Consider the following 27,444-nt stretch of genomic DNA (forward strand, 5'->3'; position numbering starts at 1 on the left):
TATGTCTCTTCAGTCAACTATTTCTTTTGAAATGGAAATTGACCCTGGCATTTCAAATCTAGTTAGAATCTTATGTAAACCATAAAAATCAAACTTAAGTGTTCAAAATTATACTTTCCATTGATCAAATCAATAGAAAAAAAGAGATTAAACATCTCCTTAAAAGTATAATGACATTTATTCAAATCATTAAAACAAGTTCAACGCCTCCATTTTCCTTTACACAAACAACAAACAGTACTGGTATGTAGATTTTTTTTTAAATCGATACCAGAATTTTTTTCTTGAAATGTCCCCATAATCAAAAATTTCTTCACCTTAAATTTCTTTTTCTAATAATGCATTCCTTGTTTTCCAATTGTACCAATTCAAAGTAAAAAGACTACATATTTGACCTCAGAAATAATTCAGTCATGTCGACTTCTATTGGTTTTTCAGCTTCATCAATCAAAGCACTGAAAGTACTTTAAATCAGAAGAAAAGAAATATAACAAAAGATTATTTTTGTTCATATCAAAACTTAATCACAAATGATTTATTATGCTTTTCTGGACATCTATTGTTGGAAAATGAATAGAGAGCACAAATAAAGTTATTTTGAAATGTAAAAATTCGTTATGAATGATCATTGTAAAGTTTGAAAGGAAATAAATCTATATTCATACACTTCCACTTAAAGGAAATAGCAACACATTGCATTCCAATTTTGTTCACCAAAGGAATTGTACAGAAAACTTGAAACACCTGGCTTTGGTAATTTTCTATTTACAACAAAATAAAATCAAACAATAGTAAATTGAAATTCTTCCCAAATTGATTTTGTTAAAGACTTTAGTTTTGGACATTTTTCAACAAACTTTATCAGAGCTGACTATAATAGTCGTTGACAGACGATTTGTACATGACAAAGACATCTAAATTGGGTGTGATCAGGTTTACTGATCCCTGCGATGATACTGTTTACAAACATAATTGAAACATACAAAAGGTGGAAACAATACCTAAAATTTCTTTCGTAATGTGTCTAGTGTTTTGAAACAAGACAATATAATCATTCAATCATAACGGAGAAAAGTATATCATTTCAAATATAAATACTCCTTAATCTTTAGCTTTTCTTCAAACTTCTTTCCTGATTTTCATGATAAGTCATAATAAGACTCCAGGCATTTAATCAACAAATTTAAAACGTAAAGACAAAGTGACCACTGAGTACACTTTCAGTTGGGTTTTGGTGTATTTACGTCTTATGACCAGACAATTTACATAATCAAACATTAGCTGTGTGGTCTACCAGAGGACCTACCGATTTATTTTCACAGCTTACCAATAATAATTGAAGGCTACCTGTGGATTTATTTACATTTACTTTCAGGTAAATTTAATTATCATTGTATCATTAAACAGTTTAACAACCTGAAAAGATTTTAAGCATACACCTATCTATTTTATTCAATTACCATGTTTACGAATATTCTTGATTTCTATGTCAATGTTTACAAAAGGGAAATTGCCACTGATAAATATCTGAATAAACTTTTTACACCAAATTTAATGGACATTTGTTAAGACTTCTGGCATCATATAAAGAATTCCAACAGAGGACAGAAGTTTCATTATTGCTGGTGGTAATTAATGTGCTGGAGTGTCAAAATTAAAACCTTTTTAAAGTGGTTTCTAAATTATGAGAGTTTGAAAGAAAAACTGTAACAAGTCAATGACGTTAAGAATAAGTTCTAAAGTTTTACATTTAATTGAATTTTTTTCTTCAACACTTAAAAAATGCATGTGTTCTGACAAAAATATCTCAAATGAAATTGTTGGATACAAGGTATTAGCAAAGGACAATTTTCAGACTATATCTGAACTACCAACATGTGATTTGTCCTAGAAAAAAGTGAAAAATAATTTTCTTTGGGGGGGGCGGATTGGATTGGTAGCTAATATAATTCTTCACCATGATTGCATGCTTCCTCAGGCTCATGAAAATAAAATTAAGAAATTAAAAGGGCAGCTGAGTAATACAATTAGAACAATCTTATCAATTATTTGGTGAATTTCTATAAATGGAATTCTATAATTCCTTAAATTCAAGAATATTTATGGTTAATTTAATAATCAAATCTGATAACTGAATCCATAAAATCAGTCTTAATCCTTTAATGTGAGCAATTATAATTATTTATGCTTTATCAATATTTAACACTGTTATCAGGATTAAAGGAAAGCCGATATGAAAATAAGACTCATTTTTCAAATTCAATACAGTTCCAAATGATATTGTGTTTAATCTGACAGATAAAGACAGAAGAATCTTGTTAAGAAATGCAGAAAATGTACAGCAGCCATTGATAAGGTCAATATTTTATTATTTGTTTAGAATTTATGTAAGACTTCAGCCTGCCTCTGTCATTAATCAATTGTATAAAAGAGAGTTCAATATAAAGTCTGACAACAAACAAGAAATCGGAACCAGTCCCACTTTGTTCAATACTGGTATTGACATATTAGCAAATGTATGTGTCATTTTCAAGAGCAAGTGTCAAATCAATTGAAAATGACAATAGTTTTCATGTACATTTCACTGTTCAAGGTGTCAAAGATTGATTTCAGTTTAAACCTGAGGGGAACATTAATAATCTGTTAAGATCTTATAATTTGTTTTTCTTGACTTATCAGCAAGCTAGACAAAACCAGTACACTTCTTTAATACCATTCACAATACTTCCTAAGGCAATGATAAGAAAACCTCAGATAAAACTGAGGACCATTCACATTCTTTACTGTACATTATGTAAGACCAGTAATCTGGAGATTTTTGGCTTGAATCTAGTTAGTCATACATTAACCTTGGTTCAGACAGAATGGCACTGTTGAGCACTGTGATTTTTAAGGATACCAAATCTATAGAGAAGACAATCATATAGAGAAGGCAAATTTAAAGATGTACACAATAATTCAGGTACATATACATTAATGCATTTGCAAATAAAGCCTATAGTGACTACCCCAAAATTTGGAAATTGAACAGTGAACATAACAAGGGTTAATAATTGACAAATGAGCACCTGCTTTACATAAAGATTTGTTAACAATATTTGTTACAATTGAAGATGTCAGTAATACTAAGGAATGATTATCATTACTACAAAAAACTTATGTTCCAACTCTATCAGACCAAATTAAGCTTTAATCGAATTTGCCTTTCAGTTTAGATTCCTTTTGGTCATTATAATATTAAAGCTGAGGCTTGGCTTTCAGACCTATAATAGTAAATTCTTGGTCAGAATAACTAATTAAATACTTTGTTTGCAAAAAATACTAGCTCCGTATGTCAACGATTTAGTCATAAATTATGCAAAAGCTTATATTTTGTGGCTATGCAAACAACCAAGACTTGACCATGCAACAGGTCAAATCTTCTAAAGACTTAAGTTTAGACGCTTCAAGTTGCCAAACGTCTGAATCTTTGTTGACAAAAGTTCATATTTGACCAAGGCTTAAATTGACTTTCATGTATAGGAGATAAAGTAATTAACCCTAAATTCCAGAATAAATACAGTTAATAACTTCACAAATAGAATGGTGGAATTTTGTAATGGTCAGTCGATAGCACTACATTCCTGGTCAATAGTGGTACAATATCAGACTTGACCAGGAGGTAATTGTTGTAGGCTAAGTAGCCATTAAGGAAGGACAAATAAAAATCCCATAAAATTTATTGTCCAAAGATACCATCTTCCATTAAATCAGATAGGTAAGGTTAATTTGACCATGATAAAAATGAGAAATGTATGCTGAAAAGTAAGATTACACAAATTGGCTTTGTTTCTCACAATCAACAATTTATATGAATGAGTTGACCATCAGTCGATTGCTTTCATAACTGGTGGACCACAAATAAGTGGTCAATTTTGACAATTTTTAGTTCATTTACTCTACACATGGACAACAAATTTTGTCAATTACAACGAATTCTGCTGTAATAACCAAGTTAATTTGGAAGAAATAATTAGACCCGATGGACAAACATTTATGAGAGAATAAAACTAACAACTTCAAAAATGTTTTGACTGAATGACAATTTCTAGAAGTCAGCTGCTATTCTGCAAAACACTTGAAGCTAACATGAATATAACCATCTGTGGAGTAATGTCATTGTACAATCTCCTTTAGGATCTCTTAATCCACTCCACTCCACACCTGCTATAAGGTAGCAACTGGCTCATGTAGACAGATGTATCATACTACATGTATGTTTTGGAAGAGGGAACATTTGCATATAATCATATATATAATCATCCAAGGGTCTATTTAAGCTGCCCAGCCAAATTTAAATACAGTGTTTGTCTTGATTCAAGGGAAATGCAGTGGCGGATCCGGTGGGAGGGTTCCAGGGTTGGAACCCCTTTTTTTTGGCCGAACAGCATTTGAATGAGGACGTATAGTTGGAATCACCCTCCCCCTTTATCCTGGGATAGGAACCCCCCTTTTTATCCTGGGTTAGAAACCACTATTTTGAAAATGACTGAAACGGCCCTGAAAGGATTGATTGGCTTCACAATTATGGTTAATTCTTTCGGGAGGATTTCAAACTCAGATCATTAGTTGTTCCTAAGTATGCTAAACTTCTCAATTTTACCAGTTTTATTCTCCATCCAGATAACAACCATATACCTCGTATACCTATTCATTTACCCTCAAAATAAAATACTTTAAATTGATCTGCAAACCTTTACATAACTTAATGCATTCAGGTTAAGCCAGCTGTAAACCAATTAACACTAATAAAAAACTTACAAAATGTTTTAAATTAATAAACTTCAAATTTTAAATCCCAAAGGTGCATGAATAATGCAAAAACAAAATCTTTAACAATTCTTCCTTTTAAGATAAAGTGCATATTTTATGTAGCTTTCATATATTGACAGGAAATCAACCAGAAGACATATTCTCTAATATAACATCATGTAAAACTGTCAGTATATACTATTAAATTTCTTACAATAGCCCCAAGGTATCAACAAAAAAGTTGCTTTTTACCAAATTTGTATAATATTATAAATGGTGTCAACTTTAAAATTTGAATTGACAATGTTCAACTTGAAAGGCTTATAAATTTAAATTTTGAAAAGTATTTGAAAGAATCACAAAAAGATCTTAACAGATTTTGACTTAAATATCATTTATTTCAATTAATTACTTGTAAAGCGGGTGTAAAATTGGTCAAAGACCTTGTGATCTTTTGTATATTTCAAAGATCGAAATGTTAAACATAAAATTTAAATCTTAAGTCAGCAAAATCGAGTACAAAAAAGGTCCAAACTTAAATTTGATTGTCAAACATGAGTGATGACCACTTGGGTCAACTCAAGAGATAATACATCACACAAAGACATTCATATCTCATTCAGGTCGTTTTATTGTCACCCGTCAACGAAATTTCAACCTAATGACAATAATGGAATGTACACAGCAATAATATGTTCATTTCTTACAACGATCTCACCTCAGATGACATTGCGGTCAGCACACGAGACATAACCGGACGTCTGTGATCAACAGTGCAAACTTTAGAAAACTAAATACTTGTGTTGTCAAATTGATCATAACCTTTGTGCATATTTAAGATCTATATAAAGTTAAACATGTTGATTCGAGAATTCCAAAAAGCTGACAAAGTGTTGAGAAAACTTAAGTACAAACAAACAAAGCTGATTTAATCTGTTCATACTTTTGTGCACCACATACATGTATCGCACACGTGTCATCAGAGTGGTTTATACGGACTATAAAATTCAACATACAATTCGTGAAAAACAAAACAATTTATTCTGAATTAGATGTCAAACTTTTAATTGAATGTTGAATGTTATCTGTATATCTTGAGTGTATCATAATCCATGCCCTAAAGGACAAAATTTAAGGTAAGAGTTAGAGTTGAAGTCACCAATCACAACTATTAGGTTGACTGATCGCAAGATATCATGCAATATTTGCAGTTTGTATTAAGTTTTAAAATGTTTTGAAATCAGAGTGAAGTATAAAGCAAACATATACATTTCTGTTCTGGCGTCAAAAAGGTATATTTGTTGATCCTTTTTACGGCTGTTACATACAAACTGTCTAGGTAAGAAAAGCAATTGCATTTTAATTTTATATTAACTTTTTTTTAGTATTTTATAACTTTGCTTTTAGCTAATTTTTTAAAAATATTTTGTAATTAATCTTTACATGAAAATAACAATTTTGAGGAATAACAAGATAATTATCAATGCGTTCTATAAATTTACATGTATCTTTATATAACAGTCCATGTTACATGTCTTTACACTGAAATTTTAATGCACATTAAATATGTATTACAAGTTAAAGAATATTTGATAACATGTTATGCATATATATTTTTGAATAATTTATTATGTCATTTAGACAAATTTATTTCTTTTATATGGTAAATTTACCTGGTTCAATAATGCATACAAATTATCATAATTTCGTTGAGACAAGTATTTTACGGACAGGTAAAAAGTGTTTATTAGACAGGGAAAAATATATTCTTTATAAGGTAATGACTTGATTTACTCTAAATACTAATTTTTACATACAAATTTTTTGTATATCTTTATTCAGGAAAAGTTATGTGAATGCCAAAACTTTCAAAGGCATTTTAAAGTATCCATTGAGCAGTCAGAATACTATAAAAGTTGAGTTGAAAAGGAGGGGGATGGTGTATTGACTCATAAACTCGTAAAACTTCATGACACTTGACTAAATCTTCAGCAGTAAAACTTCATGACACTTGACTAAACCTTCAACAGTAAAACTTCATGACACTTGACTAAATCTTCAGCAGTAAAACTTCATGACACTTGACTAAATCTTCAGCAGTAAAACTTCATGACACTTGACTAAACCTTCAGCAGTAAAACTTCATGACACTTGACTAAACGTTCAGCAGTAAAACTTCATGACATTTGACTAAACCTTCAGCAGTAAAACTTCATGACACTTGACTAAACCTTCAGCAGTAAAACTCCATGACACTTGACTAAACTTTCAGCAGTAAAACTCCAAGACACTTGACTAAACCTTCAGCAGTAAAACAATGCTGCTATTGCTGTTCCTCATCTCAAAGACAAATGTCTCAGGCCTTCAAAGAAAATCAATATTACTTCTCTAGCATAATAGACTAGCCTGAGTTCAAGATGACCTATATATGACTGATGTAAATGGAATTTAGTGCAAGATGTTGACACTTAATCCTACATCTGTGTACATTGATTATAAATTTTGTTATTTATATTATTTAAAGTAACAGATTTATATTTTTGACACAATTCTGGAATATTTCGTAATTGTACGTGTTTTAAAAAATTTTGTATTTTATTTGCAAACTTTTATTCACATCAGGATAACTGCATCGAAAACTTGATCAAATTAAGGGACATGTGTTTTGTTGGGAATTTCATCTTCTTAAGAGCTAATATGTTTTAACCTTATAAGATATTATTCAAACTTAAAATATCATAAATTTGCTCTAAACTGTTGATTCTGTAATTTCATTTATTTCATAGTAGATACCAAGTTTTGTCACAGTGTTACAATAGAAATTGTACTTTTGTGAACACAGATTTAGTCGTTTCGCCAAAGTTTGCATACAATATTACAGATTAGGAAAATTTATAATTCCTTGAATATTTAAATTTGAGGTGCATTTAAAATCCATGAAAATTGGTAACCACAAATAATAAACTAATGGTATTATAAGTCCCTAAAATCAACCCATAATGTCATCTATCAGAACTAATGTGGTATAAACCTTATCATTTGAAACCACAATAACATGGCAATTTTCTTTTCAACAGAATGATTTTCTTTTTATTTTGAAAAAAAAAGAAAGTCATTTAAGCCTTTGTTGATATAAAGTTTTACGAGCCTTTAAATAAGACGCAATTTGGAATTGATAGGCTTGAACTTGGTTGCACCATATGCCCCGAGGAAGTGCAATAAGTCTGTCACTATTTGATGGTGCAGTCTAAAAGAGCACTTTAAAACTTCCATGACTGAGGTTTATGATTGTTCAATTATTGAATAAATTATATCTGCATAGATGATTATAGAAACATTTAAATGGTCTCTCACGATGATGAATCATCAAACTTCCTGTCGCATAATACTTAAAGGCTTTGAAATACTATGCAAAAAGTTCTTATTCTTAGTATTGGTAAAAACACAACACCTTGGCTGACACACTGAACAGCAAGTTATAAAGGGCCCAAAAAAACCTTAAAAAGGGAAAATCAATGGTCTATATTCTGTATATCTAAACATATTTTAAGGTACTTCTTACACTGACACAAATGTGGGAGGGGGTGGGGTGGGGGGATGCACACTGAGCATCAATCTATATTTGAAAGAAACTAAAATATATGATGGACTGGAGAGGGAAACTAGAAAATTAATTTACTCCAAAACACAGCTTTTGAGCCATGTTCCCATTCCATAGTTTTGCATATACCCATATGCAAGTTACGTGTTCTTTTTCAAGACATGTTCTGCACTGATCTACCTTGTAAATGTTTATGATAGAATAAACCTGTTTTTTATCAGAATATCATATGGTTTCTGCAGGTTTCTGCACGATGGGTATAACACAAGCACACACAAAGTGTTTAAGTTTTATTTATGTAATACATATTGAAATCAGAGGAAAATTTACCCCCCCCCCCCCCATGTTTGGGAAACAAATTTTTGCTTATATAGCTAGGGAATCACAGAAGCGTGACTGGAGCAGGCCCCCTCTTATGCAGTCAGTGGGCCCCCACTTATGAAAACTTCTGGATCCCCCCGTGGAAATGATAGTTGCAACAAAGAAATAAGCCTTCACAAGTCCATATTTAAGTGGGAAGTTAAGGTGTAGTAATCTGAACTATCACTTGAGTATTAGGAGTGTACTGTAGAATTAAACTACACCCTCCGCCATAAACATATAGTATTACCAGACATTAGTTTTCACCACTAATGCCTGTCATAGAAACACATGTTGAATTCAAAAGTCAGGTGTGGTTGGAATACTAAGGTGTTATCTGATATTCCAGTATAGGAATGGACTAAAACCTTGAGATTTGTTATTGACACCCCTCCCTCTTCTGTCTCCCACAAGCCAAGAGAAACTTGAGAATTAAAAATACCTCCTCTTTCATAATCATATCATATTTTCAGAAAATTCATCCAAATATTGAGAGATGACATTTTCACCTTTATGACACATTATATGATAAATAACATGTTCATATATTTGATTAGGATACACTACTCTGTAAGATACCAGATCAATAATCAATGCACTATATATTTCCCACGTCAGACAGAGAGGAGTGGTCATACCTTCTGCTCATTTTATTATATCTATTTTGAGGCATATATTATGATGAATAGGAAAATACAGTTTTAATTGTCATGAAATTTTGCTACCCGAAATAGGATAGTACTACATGATCTTCAAAATAACTTTAAAGGTAGGATCATAAGTTAATAAATATATTATTTGTTATCTTAAGGAGGCTCGCTGGTATAAGATTTTCAGAAAAAAGTAAACATTGATTTTTCAATACAAATTTTATTTATAACCTTTAATAGTTGTAACTTTATCATTTGGTACAAAAATCGTTCCAAAAAATCAATTTGTGTTGACCCCAGGTGACTTTTAAAATGTAGATATCATGTAAAAAGCTCCAAATTATCTCCCTTTTGTGCAAACATGCCTTTTTCTGGCATTAAAATTGAAACATCTTTTTTAACTTATCGGTGACCTATATTTTTTATTGTTGTTTTCAAATAAGCTGTACATAAGCTAAATAATAGTAAAATTTGAGCGATTTCTGTAATTTAGTTCTTTTTTTATTTCGATAATACCGTTTTTTCTCTTATTAGTTCAACAGAAAAAAAGGACATCAACAAAAATGTATGCTTCTTTCGAAGGCAGATTGTGAGCGTAAATGAACGGTGACCCCATTTTTTTATTTCATTTTTCTATTAAGTATAAGCTAAAGTTCATTTATAGAAAAATAAAGAGAAATCCTATATTAAATAAAAAAAATCATTTAGACCCGCGAGCCCCCTTAAAGAACATTTTGCTAATAGGTATTGTTCGTTGATTTGTGTTGTACTGACTATTACCATTTTTTTTTACTCTCCAGTCTTGCATTGTTTCAGTAAAAAATTATTTGATCTTTATAAGTATAGAAAAAACTTAAGAGTAACCGTAGGCAAATATGAAAATATCAAGCAAAATTTGATTCCATAATATTAAAATTAAATTAAATTAACCATTATAAAACTAATGCTTTTCTAAACTATTTTGTATCAAATTTTGCTCAAATGGCAGTGGCTTTTCCAGGATTTTTAATAATGGGGCCGTAATGACTGCCATAAGACTCACCAGGGGGCCCTCTACACTCATGCTTCAGTGATTCCAAAATAATCAACCAGAGTCCCTCCCCCCAAAAAAAACAAACCCTGGATCAGCCTATGGAAGGTGTGAATGTCTCAAGAAAACAAATGTACATAATAGACTATATTTGCTCCTGTAATACCAAATTGTAGGTCAAGATATAGTCTGAATAGAAATGCAGAGTATTTGATCAGCATTTTTAAACAGTATTTTAAATGTATGGTTGAGGCAAGGATTTGTTTAGTAAGACAAATCCTTGGTTTAAACCTAATTTTTAGTGTTTAGTAGTGAAAAATTATAAGCGAAACATTTCTCAGACTTAATAAGTGTTTTTTACTGAAATGACAAATTTTTAATTCCCCAAGGCAAAAATTTTATTAAAATCATAATTTGTATTTATTTAATATATCTACCTGGAGGCAATGTAACTTTTAAAATATATCTATAATAGGAACACAGGATGTATCATTCAAGACTGAGAAAATTTTAATATAAAAATTCCATCAAAAAGAAAATATTTGAATATCCAATCTTCAATGTCTTAATTAGACAATTAATAACATGATTAAATCAACACTCAATACACAGTAGTAATATTAGTCCAGGATGTTTATTTAATTTTAGAGGTCAAAAGGACATCTGTGATACTAAAATAAGATTATCAATCCATCTAATTGGCAGACGACCATAATTTATTTCAATTAGTCTAAATATGGCACTAGCCAGACTTCAGACATGTCAAAGTCTTAAGAAATATGCATATGATTAAATATTAAATTTCAACAGATATTAATTATTTCCTTTTTAAAAAGAAGAGGAAATAAGACATAAATTCCACAACTTATAAGATTCAGCAAGGAAGTGTGAAACACATGCATGCCTGATCAATTCATTTATATACAGGGAGGACCACAATCCAATGACAAAAGTTATTGTAACATGATAATTTTTGAAAGTCAAATTTCTAGAAACAATTCTCTAAACTAAAAAATGTCTACATGTACTTTAAAGTAAAAATTCCAAAGGAATTTGAAACTTATTATCTTTGTGGACCCAATTATAAATTATCAAAAGATTAATAACAGATAATAAAAAGATCATATATGCATGATCTAATCTTAAATCTTTTATAACATCATCTTGTGCTATGTTACATATTGATTGTTAAAATATAATGAACTTTTCACCTTTCCAGTTGTATACAAATAAGCCTGTTATGATGAACAATTGGAAATATTATGTCTTAAATCAATAGCCAGTGGAACTGTACATTTTTGCTTATTTTTTGTAATCCAATCTATTATATATATATAAGTACATTGACTGCATGTTTTAACAATGAATTTTGGTCAGATATAAGGAACTGAGATGTTGACTAATCATAGAGGGCTTAAATTATGCAACTTATTTTTGCTTCAATTGTTTTAAAAGTAGCAAAGTTATTTATATTGGTGCTACTCAAATACTGTTCATTTCACTCATTTTCTAATAGAATAACAGGGGGAGGGGATTTGAGTATTGTCACAGAGCGTAGTATGTAAGCCCCACGCTTTTAATGTGTTCCTGTGCAAGTCAAACTTATCAAAGATTCAGTTCTTTATCTTGGTAACTCGGTTGATTTCATTCACATTTTACTCAGCTTAAGTTTCAAAGACTTTGACATTCAATGTTTTGGTAACTCAATGATGACTCAGTGTATGTTATCTTTTTTGCTTTTTTTCATTGGTGTTTTGCTGTCAAATTGAAATATTGTCAACATATCGTTTTCCAATCATGCTGAAATGATAAGATTTATCAAAAATATTTGTATTGCAAATTAACTTTTCTCAGATTAGTAAAAAGATGGTTGCTTTATAAGTATCAACCTCGCTTTTCTAATAAGGATTACAAGTAAAATAATTCTTCTTGTGATGGATTTTATACCAAGGATTACAAATGAATTAATTTCTTCCTGTGATAGATTTTATACCGTTTCACTCTCAGTCTTTTATAAGACAAATAGAATATATATCAGGGATTACAACTAAATCCATCAGACAGTCTGCTCCGAAATAAAATTACAAATGATTCTCCGATAATCATTAGTGTCATGGTAAATCTCTGGAGGATACCAGAACCTACCTACACTTAACGTAATATGTCTCCAAGAAACCTTACCATGTATCAATGACCAAATAAATAGTGTCAGAACTAAAAATCTGACATAATGGTATAAATACCATATACAAATGTCTGCATAACATATTCGTTATAAGAGGGTGTCAAATGACTATAATGTGACAAATGGGAATTCATATAATTGGTTGTGATACTATTTTGGAAAACATAGAGGATGGTTTCAAGGATTCGTTACAGAAATTCTGTATTTAATGTCAATGAAGCAAGATTTTCTAATGATGCGATTTCTTGCCTAAGGCAAATTCTGGTTAACTCACTGGTGTTACCGTAGAAACAGTTTGTAAAATATAGCAATGGAAGGACTTTTAAAAGTGTTAATTGAATTTCTAAAAGAATCCTATCTTATTTTTATTCTTGAACTTATGATTTATTTTCTTTATCATTTGATATTTGTAGTTTATTTTCACATACCACTATACAAAAAATTTTGAGACCAAAAATCTTTCAAAAATCTTAAATTAAAACCAAATTCTGTCTTGTAACTATGGTATCTTGAAAGTTTAATTTGAGTGTTTATGTTTGTAAACTTAAATGATGTGTACAGAAATATAATAGTATACATTTACGGATTACGGACACTTCAACAATTTTAGCACTTAATCGTCATCCACTCAAAAGTTGAAGTGTTTCATCCTCCATAAATAAGAGAATTAATATTTCCGTTTCATTATGAGATACACAAAGGCGGGCTACTTTGATTTTCCCCAATCCTTTCTTTTATGTTACACAATGCAATGCTGATATCAATGAAAGCATACATATCTTGAAGTATTTTACACAAAGCACTGCCTCTATCAAAGAAAGCATAAATATCTTGAAATCTTCAGGTCTTTTACATTACATTTAGATGATAGAGAGTTCTTAGATGAGATACTGATGGAGCTAGTTCTAAGATGAGATACTGACTGCAGGCATCAGTTGTTATGTCAGTTTCAATTTACATTATAGAATTATTTGATGTACATTTCTACAAACATTTACTACAAAACTATTCTAGCAATTCTCTCTATGTTATGATGAAAATTAATTAATAGATATGTAGGTAAACAAAGAGTAAATATTCTGAGCTTCCTATAATTCATACTTGCCAGTTGGCAGAAAAACTCACTAGAGCATTTACTTGTAGTAACCTTGAGTAAAAATGCTCAGGTTATGAAATTATGTCAAACATGGGATTATTTTTATAGGAAATTTGTAAAGCCAGAATTGATATTTGAAGCTGAAACATTAAAAAAAAACATAACAAAACTAATGCATCTCTTTGATCAAATCTTATTTAACTGACATATACCTGACAATTAAGTGCTCAAAAAGTAGGCTAATTGCCATATTTTCATCAAATTATTGGAAAACAGCAATGTTTATAAAATGTATGTAACACTTTTTTCGTACAAACAATAATTCATCTTATATGCCAGCTGAGAAATGTAAAACAAACAAACCATTTCATTATTATGTCATTTATTTGTTATTTTTAGCAGAAAATTGTTTTTCCCTCTGTCTTAGGAATTACAATTATATGTTTTTCCTTCCTTTAATTACAAAATCTGTTAGATCCTGGTTACAAAACATTCAGATATATTACAACTTGAGTTAAATTAATTAGCTTGAATGAATAATGCAGAATTAATAAGATTTCCCCTTTTTTCTATTTTTAGCAACAGCTATGAATGTCAATATGAAGAAGACACTACAGGAATGATACTGTGGGAAAAAAATCAATGTTCTTTCTTTTAATCAATACCTCAAGTTACAGTGGGAATGATGAAAAGATGGATTTTTATTTCATTGATGACCAGCACGTGCAATGAGTCACACAGGATTTCAAACTTTAAGCAGTATTGATAATAACAGAGAACTATAACATCAGATATTGCTAAGTTGATGCTAATGACAAAGCACGCGTTGATGAAGCATTATTAAGGAAATATCGCTAGTGAACAGATGTGTGTCTTAAAGATGTAAAATTACAACATTCAACAACTGTTTTACAACATCAGTTCTCAGCAAGTGTTGGAATTAATCTCTAGTCGTCTGCCAAAATTACGGAAAATTTATTTTTATTCAAAATGCATTGCAATACTGGAATTATCTTTCATGTTTTCATATTTTTTATAGTTATTTCACTATCTTTTTGTGAAAAAAGATGTACACTTTCTTATGAAAATGAAATTCACATTGCTAACTGTAGTGGAATTGGATTAAATCACATACCGTTTGAACTTCATCATAATATAAAAATACTTGATCTCCGAAATAATGGTTTAAAAGTGATTGGTGCTAATGCTTTTGCAAAATATGATATGCTGACACAACTATATTTGCAAAACAACTCACTACAAGAAATAAAAGCAAATGCTTTTGCCCAACTTACTCAACTGAAGCATTTAGATTTATCGGTGAATCAGTTGACGAGTGTGCCGACTTCAGCTTTTCCTGGACTTACGTCTCTTCTAGTGCTTAATTTTAAAGGTAATAAATTCAGCCATCTTGAAGATGCTGCCTTTACTGGATTACCATCTTTGACAAGTCTATATCTTGATGGAAACTATATTGAATATGTCGGAAACAATGCTTTCGAAGAATTGAGCTATTTACAAACATTGGAATTACAAAACAATAATTTGAAAACTTTGAGTGAAGAATCTGTGCAATACTTTACAAAACAATTCAAGTCTTTCAAACTTTACAATAATCCGTGGTTCTGCGATTGTCGCATCAGATGGCTGCAGCAATACTTACACAATTCATCATATCATAGTTTAATTCATTGGATATTTCCTGAAGGGGAGCCGCAATGCAATTCACCAAGCTTAGTAAAAGACAAATCTTTTTCACAGCTGGATGAGAGTGACTTCGTTTGTGAAATCATAATGTATTCTAGTAATCAAGATCTCACAATAAAACCGAAAGATAAAATTGAACTTTACTGTAATTATTATGCCGACCCTTATTCATCACCAAAGTGGACAAAAAATGGGATGGAATTAACAAGTGATGGACTATATGGTCAATATAGCATTGACACAAAGCAAGAGTCTATGATATATAGTACTCTGACGATTTTAGATTTTAGTGCTAATGATATGGGACAATACAAGTGTTCTGTGGAAAATGCGAGGAGTTCTGGGAGTTTAAAGTTCACATTGTCCTTAGAAGGGCATAAATTTGACCCGTCTATAGTGAAACCTTCTCCAATAGAGGAACAAAAAAACTCACGAAATAATCATACGATAAAAATTACCTTATCAGTAGTTGGTGGCTTTTTACTTCTTTTGGTTTTGATTGGAATGTTTATTTACATGTTACTAAGATTTCGAAGGAAACATCAACGAAAACTGGAAGAACGAAGTCAGACATTCAAAGAACATCTTAAAACAAATGTCTTGAATCAATCAGATATTACCGAATCAGAAAAATATGATAAAAAACCACCAGTGAATGGGGATATGGAAATTATGGAATGTGAACCATTATATGCACAAGTCAGAAAAGACTTAAATCCTAATAATACTTATGTGTCATTCCAAGGAGAATTTAATGACCCTGAAGATAATGGTGGCTTCTCATCCTCCACCAATCAAACTAAAGGAAGCGATAGTTCTCAGTGTGAATCAACTTCACCATTACTTGATGACTGTTCTCCCATTCCATGTGAATCTCATGACCTACTTTATGACCCCTCACATGGTGCAGGATCATATTATCATACTCCACAACGAGCTCAAACTTTAAACTCTCGATTCCTGCCATCGTTAAGTTCATATGAAACGTATGACACTTATCTATCATATAGTACACCGTATAGTACTCTATCACGCAATGGGAACAATATTCATGGCTCTCACAATGGGAGTTATTATCATGGTCCACATGGACACTACCCAATGAATGGGACACATACATTACCATTAAATAGTGCTAATAGAATTCCTCACAAAAGTGCTTCAACAAGTTATATAGGACCTTTACCGCCAAAGAAACCACCACGAGTGTTTCATTCACGAGATAGTATGTCACTTTCACAAACAAGTAGTAGTGCTGGCAGTGAACCATCACATACAACAAAAAAACTGTCGTTGCCAAAACCTGGTACGGTTGATTCATTTGGGACTGCAGTATGATACTTTACAACAATGTATTCACATACTTCAACTTATATATTTAATAAGTAAATTGCAAGAATATTTAAGATCCCTCTATTAATATTTTTTTTTATTTTTTTTGCAATTTGAGGGGAAAAGGAACATAAACATGAAACAACACAAAAGATTAACCTAAACACTATCATGATAACTGTTTTAAGTTAAATTTAAAGACCCAGCTAAAAATTAAATATTTTGGGCTTCTTGGTCACTAATCATGCTAATAACCCCCCTTTTTATTGTAAGTCATAGAGGATATGACTTTTCTTTTCAAAGACTGGAAGTCTTAAAGATGATCTTTTCAGCAACAATTTCATTAGTTTTCCAAAACATAACAATTATTCCAGTTAGACATTCATTTATTCCTTTGGATTTTTTAAATTATTTTCTTCTATAAAGTGTATTTGTTACGACCAAATATTTCAAATCATTTCTGAAATTGTTATTTTTATTTTTGTATTTTAGTCTGGATTTTGTAGAAATAAAATATTAGACCGGATTTTGTGGGCATTACTTGTAATAAATATGCCAGCTTTTTTTCAATTTACATTCCAGCTTTTTCTAAAATAAATCATAGAATAAGCAAAATAAATCATACATGTACATGTAGTTTCATTTTTTTATTGTGTGACCAATGCCTACTGTTCATAGCTTTTAAAATGCTTGTTGTCATTTTGGTGTAAGTTATTCAAGTGCAATTTTTGTGTATGTTTTGCTATCACCAAATTATTTTTATTGAAACATTCCATGAATATATGCTGATTTAACACTGAAAACATTAAACTTAAATCTTTGAAAGTGTGGACACATATTAATAAGAGGGTCATAAAAAGTTTCTACTGTAGCACCTTTTAAAAAGCAAAGGATTGACAAACAATTGCTCGGGTACAAAACGCTTATCATTTCTGTAAATGAATTCCAGGGCCTTTAATTAATAACTGACTATGCTGTATGGGCTTTGCTCATTAATGAAGTCTGAAAAATCTATGGTTGTAATTTCTGTGTCATTAAAGATTGGGTCTCTAGTGAAAAGTTGTCCCCATTGCAATTATTCCACATTTAAAAAAAAAATCTCATTATAGGGTATTTTCATCTGCATTTCTAGAATCTAACATTCAAGTTTTGTTTTCAGTGTTAAACAGTTGTCAATATTGTATGAAAGTGAAAATCTCATTCAACTTTATCAGTATTTTTGTGTTCCCATTGAATCATGTAAAAGAAACAAGAGAGGAATATATTTTTTCATCAATGTTGGTGTGTGAATAAAATTTTGAAAATTACTTCTATTGCTTTTTAAGCCATTCAAAGAATTGACTTTCATTGCTATTTACTTTTGATTCAGTAGTTCTGAAAGTGGTGTTAAACATCAAACACTCAATAAAACATGAATTAAAAGGATCCTCCAAAATACCCAAACTGTACCTCATTCTTTAAAAGTAATTTTATAAATGACAAGCAGTGTTTCTATGTTTTAACATGAAGTCAGACGGACTCTTTGTCCCCTGTGGCATGTTGTAAGAAACGAAATCAAAGTGTGATAACCCTAAAAATCTGTAAACACTACTTTAACTTTACTTATGAATCTTTACATTGTATTGAAGACATGATAAAAAGTCCTTCTGTATAAATCTTTCACCTTCTATTACATAATTTTAAAACCCAAAAGTGTTGGTAATAAATTGTTAGTATATACAGAACAAGGAAACAATGATGTCAGAGTTACAAATATATTATGTTATACAAATGAGACTATTGTTCAGGTATATCTTATCAGGTCTTTTTATCTCGTAGACACAAATTTCATTCATATCTTCAGAATTTTATTTGTTTTATTTGAAGTACTCTATTTATTCAAGGAAATCCTTAAAAAAATGCAAGTCAATATAAGCCACAGTGCACTCAATATGATCGACAAAGCTTTTATCAGTCAAATAAGTATTTCAGGGCATATTTAACCCACTCCAGATTAACCCAAAATGGGTGTATCTAATTTACATCAAGATAATAGTCAATGCAGACTGACTTTTCAATAGTTGAGGAGCAGGGTCTTTCAGCAAATAAGCATTAAATGGAAAAATTGTGTCACACAGTGTAGCATTGTTCATATCACACGAAGCTAATGCTTCCAAATTTCATGAAGGTATAAAAAGATTTGTAGTTCATGAGAAAATTGTAAAACTATCTATTTACAATGATGTACTTTCTGTACAGAAAGAGAAATACATGAGGGAGAGGACAGGGGGGGTACCTTTCTCCCTTCTCCCATCCCTCTTCTCCTTTCTCCTACCCCTCTTCTCCTTATTTTATTTTTTTAATTTACCGGAAAAAAGAGAGATATTTTATTTTTTCATATTTTTTTTTTCTCCTTTCTCCCAGCTTTCCTCTCCTTTCTCCCTGTCTCCCTTACCCCTGTCCTCCCCCTCATACATGAGTATAATATTCTTTCCCAATAAGATATAGGATTGATGGATGAAAAGACTTTATTTCTTTTTGGTAAACAAAGCATCAATCATCCAACAATGGGAGATAACTCTAGTTTTAACTTCATTTAAAATATTGATATAAATAAAAGGATTGCATCATAAAACAATTATATTTGGATTGCAACCCTATAAATAACATATTTTTGCATGTTCACCCCAATATCAAAGTTTCAATTCTTTTAAATACTTAATTGTATCATAAAATACTGTTCCAAACAGGTGGGACTATTATGCTAACTCGATCAGTAAATAATAGTCCTGAGGGCAGAGAGGTGTTAGATCTGATTTCAGACAACCGAGTTTCACTAGTCTTGTTATTAATCATCATTTGATAGGGACTTATTTATACTTATGAAGTCTGATCTTCAAGCACCTTTCCACTAGCCTTCATGTAAATCACATTAAGAATGTGACTTACTGACAAAAATCAATTTAATAATTTTCTTTGTACACAAATCAATATACTGAGACAATGCTCCATACACAGAGTAAATATGGAATGAAACTTGGAAAAAAAACAACCCAGGAGAGTCTGCAGTCTTATAGCTTTCTCCATCAACTATTTATGCAATGTACATGTTCTGAAAATATGCACATTAAACATTTAAACTCCAGGAATCTGATATACCTGAAGGGAATTTCTCTATAAACAAGAAGTGGAACTGTGATAAATGTAATGTTATGCAATACACATCTGTAAAAAGGATTTGTGATATCATTATGCCATAAATTATTGAACTTAAGGAAGATCAGATGAATGCTAAAGTAATGAATTGTATCATTTTTATGACTGTTTCACATGTAACTGGCATGTTATTACACCTAAAAAACAAGCTTACCCTTCATTTGTTTTATGTGCTTTAGCAAAGTTTTTGGCATAGTAACATTTCTGTTTCTTCATTACTTCTTGCTTTTTTTCAAATTTTGAATATTAACCAGCATTTTGATCATAAGGAATGTTTATCATGTAGTTTTAAAAGTTGCCCATCAGAATGAAGTCAAGCTGAATATTACTCAGTATATAAAACTTAGATTACTTATCTTTAGTGCTCAGTCTGACAGAATGAAAAGCAATATATGTGAAATTTAGGTTAATGAGACAGCAACCCAACAGCACAGATAACAACTTGAACTGTCTGACGAGCAGGAATAATACCTGATGAAGAAGCTGTGTCGGCAAACAGCATTATAAACAGGACAGACAGACAGACTGATGCCAAAATTACAAGTTATCATGAAGAGAGATTAAAATATTTCCTTATAGACAAAAAAATTTTGTTCATGCATATAACCACAAGTTTTCATTTCTTTTCTTATATATAAAAAAGAAGATGTGGTATGATTGCCAATGAGACAGCTATCCACAAAAGACCAAAATGACACAAACATTAACAACTATATGTCACCGTACGGCCTTCAACAATGAGAAAAGCCCATATCGCATATAGTCAGCTATAACAGGCCCTGATAAGACAATGTAAAACAATTCAAATGGGTTGCACCCCAGATTATCTGACTAAAAAGATGAATTATACTCAATAATACTATAACATGCAAGTCACCTGTAACTTTGACTTCTTCTACAATAGAATATAGATAAAATACACGATAATGCAAAATGACAATATGACAACATGTCAGTAACCAAACAACACAGGTTAAACAAGTATCGATACTTATAGATTATCGTTGATCATCTCAACGAGATTGATTTTCTCGCTTGAGCTGGTACAGCGAAGGTGAGAAAAGCAATGGAGTTGAGATGACCAATGATAATCTATTTATCGCTATTTTACCTATGACGACGTTGTCAATTTCATGTCAATTTCGTTAGCAACGCCACGTGGCCTCCTTAGTTTCTAGTGATAATTTTTCCATCTCAGGTGAGAAGCATGATATGAAAATTATCACAAAAAAAGATCAAAAGAAAAATGCACAAAATAGCGATAAATGTAAATTTTGGTCATGACTGTTTGTCTCTTATATTTAATTAACTGTGCATTTGTATTCAGATATCGCAGATCAAATTTATTCGTTCTTTGTGTAATCATACGTTTTTTGATTGAGTTAAGTCTGCTAATTGATATTTTATCGTATGTTTTTATATGTTGTGATGTTATGCTATTGTTTTAGAAAAAGGGAGAAGGTTTGGGCCCATTAAAACGTTTAATCCCGCTGCAAATGTTTGCACCTGTCCTAAGTCAGGAATCTGATGTACAGTAGTTGTCGTTTGTTTATGTAATATATACGTGTTTCTCGTTTCTCGTTTTGTTTATATAGATTAGACCGTTGGTTTTCCCGTTTGAATGGTTTTACACTAGTAATTTTGGGGCCCTTTATAGCTTGTTGTTCGGTGTGAGCCAAGGCTCCGTGTTGAAGGCCGTACTTTAACCTATAATGGTTTAATTTTTAAATTGTTATTTGGATGGAGAGTTGTCTCATTGGCACTCACACCACATCTTCCTATATCTATGACTGTAAACTTTTCACCAAAACTTTCAAATTGATACCAAAAGCCTTCAGGTTTTAGAGAATTGAACTAACCCATCTTTAAACCAAAAAATATAATTAACGAGTATTAAATTTCAAATTCAGATTCAACATTGATTATAAGAGTCTGTCCGCATAATGATTAAATTGACCCCAAATAACCCCTTCAGACACATTCAGGCTATTGGGTCTGATAATCATGGTTAAATCAAAGACTGAGAATGAACTCTGTAAAAGCTTGCAGACATGAGGATTAACAGATCTATATCATGGTTTATTTAAGCTGACCAGACCAAAGATAGTTATCTTGATAATTACCCAGGATAAACTCCTAGCAAACTTTACAAATTAGTTTTACAAATCTTAAATATGAAGCACTGCCAAGAAACATTAATCAAACCAGCTAATAAAAATATCTCTAAGACCATCAAACATTAACTGCAGGAGAAAGCTACAAATTTTTAATTGCTCTTCTTCTGACTATAAACTTGTAAAGATGCAATCAAATGCACATCTTGAATTAAACATGAGAGGTATGATGGAAGATAGACAATTGGAAGAAGCAGACCACCTTGATCTGTCAGGCTGATTGTAATCATGCTTACATTGCAGTTTTATAGCTTTCACATAATGACCAATTGAACCAAAGAATTGGAGAATAAAAACTGTGACATTTGTCACATTTTAAGACTTATGAATTATGATCACATGAAATATTTGCCACTGGACATTAAGCAGCCAACAATCAATTAATAAAACTATGAACATCAATTATGAAGGGTTAATTAAGGTTCCAAAAACCAGAATATTCACACGAACAGCTGATTTGAGGCACATTGGTAATAAAAATATTAATTGTTCTTTCAACTAGCAGCTTAGATTATAAGTAGCCTAAGGAAAAGGTATTCTTTGACTATACTACCATCCTTATGCATGATGCATTTGTCATGAGAGGTTTCCAAAGCAATTAAATTTAAAAGAGAACCTGGACAAGAATTTCCTGCCACCAAATAGAAGAAATATTATGTCTGCACAAACTACAAGTTTCAATTAATTCTTTAGTTTTATTTGACATCTTGCTTGATGTAATGATAAGCAAACTTTTAAACTTATATATACTTAAATATGATCAGCCAAGATTACCACTATATTTTAGGCTGTCATACACATTAATTTTTTTTTTTAAAATCATATCTACAATACAATCTTTAGTTTATAACTTTTTTCTACAAGCTGCAACATCATGCAACATTCTAACTTTTATCAGACTTAAATCAAACACCATTTGCATGTAGACTTAAAAGATTCATTTACTGTAATCAGTCCTCAGTAAAGAGATAGTACTTAGTGATAGACCACTGGGGCATGTAGACCTTAATTGTACATATGTATTTCTATGTCAAATTTTGGCAGGTGTCATGCACAGTCTGATTTGAATAGAATTTGTAAAAAAATAAACTGTAGGGAAAAAGCAAACTGTCAAAGAAACAATTCAAACATGTGAACTTTAAACATACTGTTCACTCAGCTATTGTAATGTGCAAACAATTACCGTAGACAGGAGTTCTAACTTGAAGCATACTGTTCGCTCAGCTATTTTATTGTGCAAACAAATTGACAGGAGCACTAACTTTAAGCATACTGTTAATTCAGCATTTTTATTGTGCAAATGATTTGACAGGAGTACCGAACTAATATCATGTTAATCAAAACTGGAATAATTATAGATTATCGTTGATCATCTCAACGAGATTGATTTTCTCGCTTGAGCTGGTACAGCGAAAGTGAGTAAAGCAATCGAGTTGAGATGACCAATGATAATCTATTTATCGCTATTTTACCCATGACGACGTTGTTAATTTCATCATGTTCATGTCAATTTCGTTAGCAACGCCACGTGGCCTCCTTAGTTTTTAGTGATAATTATTCCATCTCAAGCGAGGAGCATGATATGAAAATTACCACAAAAAAAGATCACACGAAAAATGCACAAAATAGCTATAATATTCATTCTTTCCAAGTTTTAATCTTTTAATTTGCTGCATCATGTACGGTACTACAAGTAATAAGCAAACACAATTAATTCTGAATACAAAATACTAAAGACAAGATAAGGGAGAGGGAGGGGGAGTCCTTTTTCAGGACATCAGGAAGGAATCAGGACCCCTCCAACACCCCCCCCCCCAAAAAAAAAAAAATAATAATAATAAATAAATATCATTTTCATATCAAATATCAAAAAATCAAAAAATCAATTTTCATGCATGAATTTTAATTTCTTTAAAGATTTCATTATGTGTTAAATTTTTGTATTGGAAAACATACAAATAAAATGCTGTCACAAAGCCATTCTGCATAAAATATATTGTGTAAAAGTTTCTTTCAAAATCAACTTTTTTAAGTTTTGCACAGTTAGTAAGTGATCGATTGGGAACCTTTAGTAGACTTTTCTTCATTAGGAAAACCCCTTTTATCATTTGAAGAAGAAAAAACCCAATAGGATGTGGGCAATATAGGTGCATCCAGGAGAGGGCCTTTTGTAGGGAAAATTTAGTTGATAATAAAGAGAATCACTGAAGAATAGCTGGAGCAGGCCCCCTATTAAAGCAGTCGCCAATGCCCCCCTTTTGTAAATTTCTTGATCTTCCACTGGAGAATGCAATTGCAGGTACTTAAGATTCTCTGAAAGTTTCATTAAAAATCTGGTAAAAGAGGATTTGCAGAGACAGTCTTGAAGGATGGTTGGGCTATTTACAGACACAACAATTTCATCAAGGTTTTTTTTAAATTCCGCCAATTTCACAAAACATGTATAAGCTAGCTAGGAGTATGAAAATTCTACAAAGAAGTATGAATTATTGAACTTATATAATCTTCAATGACCCGTGTCATATCTCTTCAACAGATTGCTAAAACTGACTAAACATTGCATTATCATCACAATCAGCCATCTGTATTATCTTTGTTTGTTTGACTAAGATAAAAGCAGCCAAGTAAACGTTTTTTACAGACATTGTTTGATGTAAACCTCTTCCTTGTGTTAAACAGTAATCTTCCTGTTTATATTTTGCCTTATTGTGCAGGAGTAATTATTACTATTGGTAAAAACGTTTCCTTTGATAGAATTAAGTAGTTTTGTATACCCCTTAGTACCTTCACCATCCTTCTTCCTCCTTCTGTCTTTCTGTCCCTCCCCCCAAATTTGGTTGCAAAGCCTGAACGAGCACATTCATGTGCTAAAAACCATTAAGTCTTCTTTTATTCTTTTATTTTCTCAAATAAGTATCAAAAAGTTATATAACACTTATTTTTTCCCCAACAGCAAATTCAGGTATAAGAAATGCAGATACAACATTAGGACACTTATGTCTACCTTCATTGAGGGTTTTGAAATTTCCATTTAGCCGGCCCACCTAAAAAAATAACTTTTTTAAGTTTAATAAAAATTATTTTTTATTAATAGAGAAATATATCTGGATGAACATAACACTTATCAATCCTTGCATCTTTATTTTGCTAGTTTATACTGCACACACATCTAGTTGAGATGTCTATCAGGGTGTGTATCTGCCAGGGGTCAACATGCTTTGACTTGAATAGTCAAATTTCAATTTTAAGGCTGAGTTAAGGGGAGGGGGAGCCACTCATAGACCCTCCAAACCTTCTGGTGTACTGCATGCATAGGAATCACATTATTTAATAGTATTTGAAAGATGTGGTTCAAGAATTTACTTAAGACATAAATTCTCATATTTTAAGTTCCATTTCAAGTTTGCATTTTGTCACAAAGACTTTTTTGGTTTGTTTTTCAATGTCTTGAGATCAGATTTTTACTGTCCTATATCAATGTGACATTGAAACTCCTAAATCGAGATTAACCTCAACCAAAACCATAGCAATTGATGCATGTTAACTTTAATAATCCTGTCATATTGTCTATTTTTCTTTTAACAAAAAAATCTTAATTTCAATCCAAATTAAAAAAAAATCACATTTTCTGATCCAAGAAGAATTAAGATGAGACTATAATACACCAACTTTCCAATTCAATTAATCTAATTTCCTGGTTATAATGTATATTTCAGAAATATTAATCTGTGTTCAATTAATTTCCCTTTCAACTTCTATTACCATCTAGACTCTCCAGGGGGAACTCACACATCTTGATTATAAAATGCCTAACCAGATCTACATACATAACAAATAAAAACTAAACATAAAATTTACACTAAAAAACAGCTGGTTTTATTTCAAAGAGAGCTTTGTCTTTTCTTTTTCAATTTGTCTGTACTTCTTGTCTATCAAAGTATGAAATCTGCTGTTTTCATTGTTGTCAAAATTTTCTGTGTTCTGCCTTTTCTTGTCATTTAAGTTTCACATTGTTTAGAAAAAAATTGGAGGTTAAATTATCATGATTATGAATTTAAATTAAAAATCTTTGCAATGTTAAACCAAAATATATTCTCTATACAAAATATCAGTGCCATTTTTTTACAAAATTCTTTTCTTTTCATTATTTTCCTTCCAATAAAACTACAAATTTATGCAATTATGTGACAGTCAAATATGATATATGACTTTATGAATATTGCTTATATACATGTACAACAATATATAAATCAAGATATATATAAATATCAAATTCTTCAATCAGATTGTCACAGAAGGCTTCACACCATAATGACATTCTTGTGACAACATTAAACAATTATATTGAGAATTGAACTAGACAGGACTGACATGTTGAAAAGAGACAAATCTGAATTGAATAAAAAATATGATTACTATTATATAAAATATAAATCTAAGTAAATCATGGTTAAACTAGAAAAAATATAGACTCCATATGAAGACTGCATTTACATTTACTAATCTCAAAGATTATATGAAGAACTATCTTCATGTTGATGCCTTGGTGGCCATCTTTGATGTCAGTTGTCAGTATAAACTATAATTTTCTTGTTATAAGTAATGACCATTCATTAAGAATGCAGAATTCTTTTATCAATTTATTCTAAATCAGAAAGGTGAGAGCAAAAAAAAAACAACATCTCAACATGATCAACTTTATATTATCTATATCAAGGGGAGATAACTTCAAAACTTCTGATAAACAAAATTACTTTAATCAAAACTGTGTCAATATATCAGAAATTCAAAACTTAACCTTTTTTCATCAAGTGTCAAAAAAGAGTTAAGAAAATAAACTTTATTCTGAACTTAGAACTTTGTTTAATCAATCAGATATTGAAGTATCCCTCCTTACCAAGTCTAGTTTAGAGCAATGATTGATCCCTCAACAGCTGACTCACATCCACAACAGAATAATGGAAGTAAACTAATGATGTGAGAATAACATCCTTAGAAATCAGCAAGCATCATATAATGTTGAATTAATGATTATACCATCTGGATTTGACATTCTAATTGATTTCATAACTAATTTTTCATTGTAGGTTAAGAGTTTATTAGTTGAATAAGTATACTAGTATAGGAAGTGTACAGTATTGAAAAGCCCAAAAGGTCAAGGGCATACTGAAAACAGTAAGGAAAGATTACAAAAAGGATGTGTGGGGTTTGTGTCAAACAATAGACTATAGTTCACATGCTGAAATATCTCACTGCTTCATCCATCTTGATTGAATTGTACCTGAAAGTCTTTACAATTAAGTTTTTAAAAGGTCAAAGTATA

General features: G+C 31.0%; 2 protein-coding genes across 12 annotated transcripts in view; one reads left to right on the forward strand and one right to left on the reverse strand.

Moving 5' to 3' along the window:
• LOC134696145 (leucine-rich repeat-containing protein 24-like) overlaps positions 1–17,712 on the forward strand; it is a 38,455-nt gene extending 20,743 nt beyond the window's left edge. For 2 of the 9 annotated variants that reach the window (XM_063557789.1, XM_063557780.1), the window contains exon 2: positions 14,293–17,712. In XM_063557789.1, coding sequence (XP_063413859.1) covers positions 14,704–16,758 — 2,055 coding nt within the window. In that variant the 5' untranslated portion in view covers positions 14,293–14,703 and the 3' untranslated portion in view covers positions 16,759–17,712. Of the gene's footprint in view, positions 1–1,131; positions 1,376–2,777; positions 2,963–5,515; positions 5,928–5,985; positions 6,131–6,464; positions 6,569–9,369; positions 9,522–14,292 lie in introns of those variants that run through there. The other 7 variants (XM_063557784.1, XM_063557781.1, XM_063557787.1 and 4 more) reach the window with 7 other exon arrangements.
• LOC134696146 (protein YIPF5-like) overlaps positions 1–27,444 on the reverse strand; it is a 76,832-nt gene that overhangs the window by 36,400 nt on the left and 12,988 nt on the right. The gene's annotated exons all lie outside the window — the stretch shown is intronic.

Source organism: Mytilus trossulus, chromosome 14, assembly GCF_036588685.1.
Source record: "Mytilus trossulus isolate FHL-02 chromosome 14, PNRI_Mtr1.1.1.hap1, whole genome shotgun sequence".
NCBI classification, from domain to species: Eukaryota; Metazoa; Mollusca; class Bivalvia; order Mytilida; family Mytilidae; genus Mytilus; species Mytilus trossulus.